A 9482-nucleotide genomic window follows, 5' to 3' on the forward strand; every position below is an offset into this window, starting at 1 on the left:
TGTTCTCTCCCACATTCAATACCCTTGCAACAACCTTGAACCACTCAGACAACATGGGACAATCTCCCTGCTTTACCTTCTGCTAAGTAATAGCTAGCCGCCCAACAGAAAGATCCTGGGAATTGAGACATTGACATTTTTGTGAGTCCATTACCCTTGATCCTGTTTCAGAATGCTTTCCCAGGCCCCCATAACTGATAGAGAACTGAGTTCTATAGGTCCCTTCTGGCAGAAACTGTGAACACAAGTAACTCTGGCCCAAGAAATCATCACTCGGTGAGTTGAGAATAACTTACAATCTCCTGTCTTACTTTTCTCTGCAGGGATGTCAGTGAAATGCATTCTGTTTCTGTCTGCTGCCTCTGGGTTTCTGACTTCAGGCGCCCTCAAAGTATGTAAGGACTCTGTGGGACAAAATCGCTTTGTACATATGGATAGCAAGTAAACTTCTAATAAATCACTAATGCAGGCAAGCTATCAAGACGGGAGACTAATCATCTACCTTCCACAATAACTATCAGCAAGAATAATTATTAATGTTATATTACAAGGAATGAACCAAAAAAAAAATAGGGCAGCTCAGCCCACGGTGTAGGCTAAATAACTGGGATGTGGCAGGGCTTGAACTTAACCTGTGTGCCCATGTCAATGCCATTTTATTCAGTAATAGAAGAAGAAAAAAAAAAGCAAAGAAAGCTGAGTGCTGGTGTTTCACTCCTATAATAGCCACTAAGGAGACTGAGATTTGAAGATCACAGTTTGAAGCCAGTCTGGGCAGAAAAGTTCATGAGACTCGTATCTCCGTGTGGTTCAAGTGGTAAAGCATAAGCCTTGAGAGAAAAAGCAGAGCAGGAGCTAAAGGACATGGGGTCAAGCCCCAGTAACAGAAAGAAAAGGAGGGAGGGAGGGAGGGAGGGAGGGAGGGAGGGAGGGAGGGAAGGAGGGAGGGACAGGGGATGGAGGGACAGACGGAGGGAGGGAAGAAACTGAAAAATAGATTTAAAAAAAACCTACTTCCTTGCCATGTATCCATGTATTTTCCATGGTTAAATAGGAACAATAAGCAAACTTTGTTGTTTTTGTTTCCAGATAGGGAAGCCTATCAATATTTCAGTTGGGCTATATAATTTGTGATTATGAATAAGAACATCGTATATCACAGTTAAATACAAACCGGGAGGGTGCTGACTGTGGAGGAAGGTGTGAGGGTCTGTTAGCGACAGGGTTAATATGCGAAGCTTTGTGCTCGAACACTCGGATGATATGTGTGAAGCCCTGGGTGGGATCCCCAGGGCCACTAAAGAATAATAATAATAATAACAATAATAATAAATGAATAAATAAAATAAGACCTTCAACGTTCACAGAGCAGAAGCGAGATTCCCATTGGTATAGTAAACGTCAGGCTGCTTGGCATCAGTTAATGAGACCGAGAATAGGATCCATATTTTAGTTTATTATTTTAGTTTATGAGATGGAATCTGTGGTTTTGGTATAGAAAGCAAGTGTGTGTGTGTGTGTGTGTGTGTGTGTGTGTGTGTGTGTGTGTGTTTCCTACAGACCAGGTAAGAAAAGCAAACAATGAATGGTGTTATGGAGAACCTACAGTCTTCAGGCTGCTGAGGTGGTGGAGTGGTATTCACGTACTGTCAGTCAGTCACCCTCCTCTGCAAAGACTGACAAGCAGATCGCCACCCAGTAATCCTAGAGAAAGCGTTATGAAAGGATAGATGAGGGAATATGAGCGAGAATGCATACTCAAGGTAAAGCTCTTAGGGTCAACTCTTCAAGGAATACACCCTTAGAGAGGCGTCCTATGTTTTGTGGGAAGGGAAGAGAACAATTTCGGGGTTCAGGGCAAAGGTATAGAGAATGTACCATCAAGCACTCAGTGAATCAACTGGGTGATTTCAAGACATGTCACAACAGAAACTATTTCCACGTGGCCCAAAGTGTAGATTATAAATGCGAAGGCTATGATCGCAGAGTGATCAGCGACATATTCTGAAGACTATTCAGAAATCCTTCAACTAGCACTGGAAACGTGGAATCTGAGGGATTATGAATTTTTTTTAAATGCCGCACACGCACGCTTGCTCACGGCGGACATCCAGTCCGCAGGTGTGCCAACGATGTGGTTCCACATGGCAGAGGTAACAGGAATCCTTAATTTTCCACGGCAGCCCAGAGAAGCTCGAGCCCGCTACGATGCCCTCATCACGGATCCGCCGGAAGTGCAAGAGGAAATCATCAACGTGCACAACAGACTCCGGAGAAGCGTGGATCCTCCAGCCAGGAACATGCTGAAGATGGTAGGGGCACAGTGGTGGTGGGGGGGGGGGGCGGGGAGGCATGTCTGGGGCTGGCTGTAGCGACATTGTTCTGGGCCTTTCTTGTGAGCAAGTTCACCCTTCATTCTTATCCCCGTCTCCCTCATTTATTTCCCCTCCACCTCATTTGGAAAGGGCAGTGAGTTCCGTTATCCTGTCTCCATATATACATCTCTGTACACACACCTGCGTACAACCTTACACACATGCGACCATCCTTCGGTCTTCTGCATTCCTCGGGATCCTGTCCCTTCCTCCTTTCCCCTCTCACTTGTCCACCCAAGACAAGTCCCCAGTTCATACTTGTGTCTCATAATTGTTATTATCATTGTCCTTGTTGGGGGTGTGGGGGGAGTCTGTATTCCACAAATGACAGAAGAAAACAACAACACAGTATCTGGCCTAGGAGTCTGCCTTACCTCACACAAGGTGATTTACAGGTCCATTTCTTTTCCTGAAGATGATATTTCATTTTTTTCTTTATGATTAATAGTCCACAATGTGAGTGTGAGTGTGTGTGTGTGTGTGTGTGTGCATGGGTGTTGAGTTCGTCATTCATTCAGTGGTTGTTGTGCTCCTTGAATTACTTCCGAATATGGCTATTGTGAACAAGGCTGTAATGAACACAGACATGCAGTTATCTCTCTTGATAGTCTTATAGTGCTTTGGACATAGGCCAAAGATAGGTCTAGGAGATAGGTCTAGTTTCCAGCAACTTCCACACGGATTTTCAGAGCCGCTGTGCTCAATTCTATTCCCCATTACACCATATGGGGGCTCCTTTTCCTCCCGCCTCCTCTCTTACTGATATGTACACTCTAAACTCACGTGACTGCCACTTCCAGGACCTGACCCCAGCTCCGTACATCTCTTTACCCTTTCCCTCCAACAGTCACACCTCAGGGAGGTTCTGTCTACGTGTAAATGAGTATGCGGAGAACGGAGGAAACTTTTGAAGGCTGAAATGACCAATAAGGGACAGGAAGAGAAGTCAGAACAGCAGATCAGGCCTCCATGTGGGCTCAGACAACAAATACTGCTGCTAGAAAATATAAATCATCGTCATAAACCAATGTGAGACCTGAAGGGAAAGCATGGTATTGGAAGCCAGAGACAGAGGCGGCCTGGTTTTTGCATTGACTAGATGTCTGGATGTAGGCATCCCCTAGAGAAGGGGGGATCATGATGGTGAGAGCAAGTTTGGGGAAGAAGAGATGACAGAGGTGTCTGTGGCTCCCACCTTCTGGTAATGAATCCTCTCTGGAGAAAGGAACCCTGGGGTGTCTCAGAGTCGCACTAGCAGAGGCCACCCCGGGGCCGTTCCAGTTCTCAGCAATGTCTATGATGATCACAGTGGGCACATTTTCTTCTCTAGTGAGTACAGAGGAATTCTCCCTGTTACTACCCTATGCCCTGACAGTATCGATGTTCATCTACGCTTGTTCAGTTACACACACACACACACACACACACACACACACACTACCTCTGTCTCCGGGATGAAGCAAGTAAAACCTTTCCTTTGCTCAAGCTAGTTAAGTTGTTTCATAGCAGCAAAGACATCAAGCCGAAGAGTCGTTTTCAGAAACTTCCACCCGATGGGGACATGGACACACACGGCCCCAGCCGCCAGCCGCACCGGGCAGAGCCGCAGCTGCCCAGCTGCGGTGGGTGAAGGCTTCCACTGGGCGCCCGTGCCCCACACTGAGCCTGGGCACACAGCCAAGCCCGCCCCGTTCTTCTGCCCCGCCTTCCTGTTGCGCACTAGTTGTTTGATCCTTAGCCGTGTCTTTCCGTCCTCCCCTTCATCCGTGTGCATAGAGGGAAGCCGGCAGAACCACGCCTGTAGTCACGGCAGGAAAGAATGGGTAGAGACAGCAGACTAATGAGGGGTGCTGGCCATGGCGTTAGGCGACCCATACAAGCAGAGGGGGTGCGGTGCGGCTGCACTTGCTCCTGCCCATGGCCGCCTCTGCTCCTAGAGGCCCTGCCGTGTAGGGAAAGATGGAACACATCACACTTGGCTTGTATGGGCCTCACACAGAAGACTCTGGGTAAGAATGATGGGCGCCTTTACACACTCACAGACACGAGGTCCAAAGGAGCAAGGAGATGTGCTCGTGTAAGGACAGCTCGTGGATGACTGGGCTTTGTCTCTACCTCTGCTCGGTTTTCCTGGAAATCTTGATTCAGTTCATCGCTACGTTTGAGAAGGAAACTGTCGCTGGCCAATAATGAGCTGATTTTTAACTGGTGAATTCATGGCCCCAGTATGATGACAAGAGGCTTTTGTCTCTCCTTCCTGCTAGAATGACTGAGTCATGTTATGATTGAAAAGGTTGGTTGTTTGGTTTAAACAACAGACAATATCCCAAGCCTTGGATCTGAAGGAAGAGCAAAGGTGAACCCCCCTTCCCCCAGCCCCCAGGTGGGACCTGGGGCCTGTGAATCACATCTGGCCATTGCAGGCTGTGTTGTCTCCTGCCACTGCAGGAGTGGAGTCCTGAAGCCGCCTACAACGCGCGGATTCTGGCCAGGTACTGCGACATGGTGGAGAGCGACCCGATGGAGAGGAGGCTGTCCAGTAAGTGCTCGCTCGGCCTGCCGTCCCTGGGCCAAACCTGGGAGACAACAATCTGAAGGGGAAAAGCTGTCTTTGGGCGCATGACGTCGCAAGTCCACAGTGGGCCGCCTCCCGCCCTTGCTTTGGGAGGGAGGGGACACGGAATAACCTGGCTGCTGGGTGGGTGGGTGGGGAGGGAGCCTCACCTGGGGGTGACAGAAAGGCAGTGGGAGGAAAACAGGGAGGGGAGGAGGGGGAGGGGGAGGGGGAGGAAGAGAGAACAGGGATAGGAGAGAGGAAGCAAAGGAGGGAAGGAGGAGGGGAGGGGTAGGGAAATGGAGGGGAGGGATAGGGAGAGGGAGAGAAACAAATGCCCAGGGAGTCCCAGGACACAAAACACTCCCCAGTGACCCAACTCTTCAACTAGAGCCCCCCCTTTCTCCTGCCCCCAGATGACCCCCAGCTGGGGGTCAAACCTTCAGCTGTGAACCCTAAAAATCAGTGCATCTCAAAGAAAACCAAACCTGGACGAGGGATTCTCCCGGCAGGAGCCGGTGGCAGGAGGGGGTGGCCCAGTGCCAATTCTCCTGCTGAAGCTCCTGGTGGCTTCTGCCCTGCCCTGCCCCCCACCGGCCCCATGGCCCTGGGAATTTCCTTTGGACGTGTCCCACGGTTGGGGGGACCCCCCTCTTCACCCCCCCCCACCAGCCTTGCCTTCTCCTTTCAGATACCTTCTGCGGAGAAAACGTGCACGTGGAATCCACCCCCATCCCATGGGCCGAGGTCATTGAAACCTGGTACAACGAGTCGAGATACTTCAAATACGGGGAGTGGACCACCATGAACGAGGACACGCAAACCAACCATTACACGCAGGTGACCGGGGCGCTCGAGGGGCCGTGGGCACACCAAGTCACACACACTGAACCCGTCACCATCGGCCCACCCCCCATCGCGTCCTCACGACGCTGCTCTTACGACCTTGAGAGGGAGCAAAGGTCATTCCCTCCGTAGGTGGCTTAGAGAAGCTGCTTTCCTCTATAGCTGAAAGTTGAGGGGGGTGGGGTGGAAGGAATCAAAGATTAGTCTTACTTATAAATTACTTTTAAAACATATTTACAAAGCGTGAAAATAATAACACCTTGCAATCCAGCTGCTTTTTCCTCCCCAGCTTTATTTTACAGTGGCAAAGTCTATACATTGCTAAAAACATCCTCAACCTTTCCAAAGGGCAGCATTAAAGATCCCACGGGGCCCACGACTGTGAGAAGCTCTATCCTGATCAAGCAGTTCTTCACTCCTTCCTTCCTTCCTCCTCTGACAAACACCATGCTGCTTTTGATCTCTGCCTAAATGTCTCTAGATAATCAGGATCGTTCCACATGTTCCTCTTCCCCAACCAAGAGACAAGGTCTGGCCCTGGCTTTCTTACAGCCACAAAGCAGCCTTCCTCAAATGACCAAGTCATAGTGGATGAGCCCCGTGGCGGAGTCCATGAGAGCCCCTTGGGTTTCCTTCCTAAGGAGAATTCACAGCTTGGCTGTCTAGATCTGATGAAGAGGCTGGTGTGTATGGAGTCTTGTTTCTGCGAGTGTTGGGGAAGTCATTCCCAAAGAAGGCCTTGGAGAGAGCCTAGCTCCTTTCCACCGTGGGCAACGAGGCAGGCATTGCAGGCGGAGTGACCCGGCCATCTCTTCTCTTTCCAGGTTGTCTGGGCATCTTCTTTTCTCCTTGGCTGTGGAGTTTCCTCCTGTCGCAAAAACAGGGAGCCTCAGTATATCTACATCTGCCACTACTGCCATGAGTATGGAAGAGCCGTTTCTCCATCCTTCTTCCGCCTATGGGTTCCTAAAAGAACCAGGCTACCCTGTGTCAGACATCAGAAATGACTATTTAGGCTGGGTACATGGCCTAGTGGCAAGAGAGCTTGCCTCGTATACATGAGGCCCTGGGTTCGATTCCCCAGCACCACATATACAGAAAACGGCCAGAAGTGGCGCTGTGGCTCAAGTGGCAGAGTGCTAGCCTTGAGCAAAAAGAAGCCAGGGACAGTGCTCAGGCCCTGAGTCCAAGCCCCAGGACTGGCAAAAAAACAACAACCCAGAAATGAATATTTAAACATTTCCAACTTAGGCCCATCTTCAGGAATAAAGTGGCATTCACGTGATAGCTCAAACAACTACAAATACACAACCTCATATTTTTATGTTGTTTTACTAAATAGATCTTTCTGTCACTGCTCTAAGACTTCAGAGCACCCATTCTTCCATTCTACCCCCAGCACTTTATGTGGGTTGTACCTGTGCTAACATTTTCTTCACACCAGTTGTTCTTACAAAAGATAACTCATATCAAGCTTCTCCTGACATGGCACAAGAGAAAATTAAACGCCAAATCATTTAAGGGGTGTGTGTGTGTGTGTGTGTGTGTGTGTGTGTGTGTGTGTGTGCCAGTCCTGGGGCTTGAACTCAGGGTCTGGGCACTGTCCCTGAGCTTTCTTGTCAATGGTAATCCCCTGCCACTCGGGGGCAGCTCGCCAGCTCCATTCCCCATTTCTGGCTTCTTTTTCCGTTTTTGTTTTTGGTGGCTGGAGCTGAGTCTCACGGACTTTGCCACCTGGTTTTGGCTTCAAACTGTGATCCTCACATCTCAGCCTCCTGAGTCTCTAGAATTACAGGTGTAGGTCATCAGCACCTAGCAAGACTTCTTTGCTCACCCTGTTAATAACCATACCTTTTAAAATTTGCCCAAGTTCTTACGGGTTTTAATGACATATGTTTTATTGTCCTGCTTGTTATGTTTGTACTATCCAAAGGTCCTAGTTATGAAGGGTTTGGGGGAGTAAGGTTACCTTGACAAAAGTGTTTTATGAGACCATAATAGTTGGTAATGCCTGTCAAAGCCAGTCATAGCTACAGATTTAAAAAGCATATCACGTCACAAGCATGCTTAGATTTATTTTAAAAGTTGACTGCACACAGTACATTTATATATGCCTACATTTTCAAGTGACAGGGTTTTAATCACACATGATTTTCTTTGTTTCTTCTCTAAGGGGAAATAATCCTGACATGATAAATGAGCCTTATAAGAAGGGCCCTTGGTGTGAAGACTGCCCAAATAACTGCGAAGACAAGCTGTGTAGTAAGTGCTACAGATCTCTGATTGTGCAAAGCTGACCTACGGCTGTGGAGTCCACCTTGGGTGGGGGGCGGGGGGGACCAGGAGTCCTTTAAATTAGGCCTTAAACAACATCCCACTCCTGAACAACTTTCCTCTCAGCCTTCCTCTCAAGAGATAACCTCATCCTTCCAGCGAACCCTTCCCTCCCCGTGCAGGGAACAAAGACCATCGATCTATTTGTTACCCGTGGAGATAAGAATGTCTACGTGTGAAATCTCATACTATTTCTATTCCACAAGATTATAACTCTTTAATTATGGCAAACTTGGGAAATATGCTAATGGAAGTGGAGTTGTATTTTTTTTCTCTGCCATTTACAAAGCTCTTGGGTTTCTCGACTGCCATCCATAAATCGCACATCTTGCTCACTGTGTTCCAGGAAGGAATTCAGAAGGCTGGCTTTCAAAATGGCCACTGTAGACTATTCCCGTTCAATCTGGTGAATAAGTGCTTGTGGAAACAACTGGTTTTGTACCCAGATAAAAATCCTAAGATTTCCTTCACAGAAAGCATTATCACCTATTTTACCTCCAAGGAGAAACAGCTCATGTTAACTAAATAATCTACAGTTAGGAAAATCTCTGATATCTTTAAGAAGTAGAAGTCTCCTTAGTGCTTACCTAAAGGTGATGTCATGTAATGCTACCATTCCTTTTCAGCAAACCCCTGCTTCTACTTTGATGAATTCCAGGGCTGTGACAAACAGGCCAAGACTCTTGGATGCGAACACCCAACCCTTAAGATCATGTGCAGGGCTACCTGTTTGTGTACAACAGAGATAAAATAAGTCTCGGTTATTCTCGACTCTCCTGTGATGTGCAAACTGGACGGAGCCTGCGGAATTGTCTATTTCACTGTGCCTTCCTGAAGGAGTTTCTGCTGAATTTCCTTTGAGTTCATTTTGGCTCAAGGTCTTAAATTTAATAATCATTCATGGGCATCTGTACATTTTAATCAATGTTTATTTTGTTTCATCAATTGCAACACTTGACTCAACTTAAAAGAAATGCAACATGATAGACAATTCTTGTGCTGACAGAAATGGCCTAACAGTGTAATGGCGTCCCTTCCCATCAACCTGACTCAAAGCCAGATCTGTGGAGTTGACCTCTGCCCTCTGACCTCTCCATTGCTTCCAGTCACATGCATGCTCATCTTCTGTGCATAATGAACTCAATTCTTTACTTTCATATTTCACGTCTATTTTAAATCAAGCATTAAAGCAGATCCATGAAATAAGAGTTGAACCACAGCCTGCAGGGTTAAAATTCTTTAACTGGCAGTGGTTCAAGTGTCTCATCATTTCATTGCCATTTCTATAAACACATTTGTAAAGCGAGACATAAAATGACGTTGGTCTCTTCCTTCTCTTTCCCCTTCACCTGAGAGTGCGCTCCCATTTCTCT

At 47.7% G+C, this 9482-nt stretch overlaps 1 protein-coding gene across 1 annotated transcript; it reads left to right on the top strand.

Annotated features, from left to right (window-relative positions):
- Nucleotides 1-325: 325 nt before the first annotated feature.
- Crisp1 (cysteine rich secretory protein 1) lies at nucleotides 326-9132 on the top strand. Its single transcript, XM_048347296.1, has 7 exons — nucleotides 326-391; nucleotides 2184-2312; nucleotides 4824-4914; nucleotides 5621-5769; nucleotides 6600-6697; nucleotides 7949-8037; nucleotides 8736-9132. The coding sequence occupies exons 1-7, from the start codon at nucleotides 326-328 to the stop codon at nucleotides 8861-8863; spliced, it is 750 nt and encodes a 249-aa protein (XP_048203253.1). The 3' UTR covers nucleotides 8864-9132.
- The last annotated feature ends 350 nt before the right edge of the window (nucleotides 9133-9482 follow it).

This window comes from Perognathus longimembris, chromosome 6 (genome assembly GCF_023159225.1).
Source record: "Perognathus longimembris pacificus isolate PPM17 chromosome 6, ASM2315922v1, whole genome shotgun sequence".
NCBI lineage: Eukaryota > Metazoa > Chordata > Mammalia > Rodentia > Heteromyidae > Perognathus > Perognathus longimembris.

Coding starts and splice junctions, on each gene's coding strand:
- Crisp1 (XM_048347296.1), top strand. CDS start 326: ATGTCAGTGAAATGCATTCTGTTTCTGTCTGCTGCCTCTGGGTTTCTG. Junction 392..2,183: donor TGACTTCAGGCGCCCTCAAA/GTATGTAAGGAC, acceptor TTTCCACGGCAG/CCCAGAGAAGCTCGAGCCCG. Junction 8,038..8,735: donor CTGCGAAGACAAGCTGTGTA/GTAAGTGCTACA, acceptor ATTCCTTTTCAG/CAAACCCCTGCTTCTACTTT.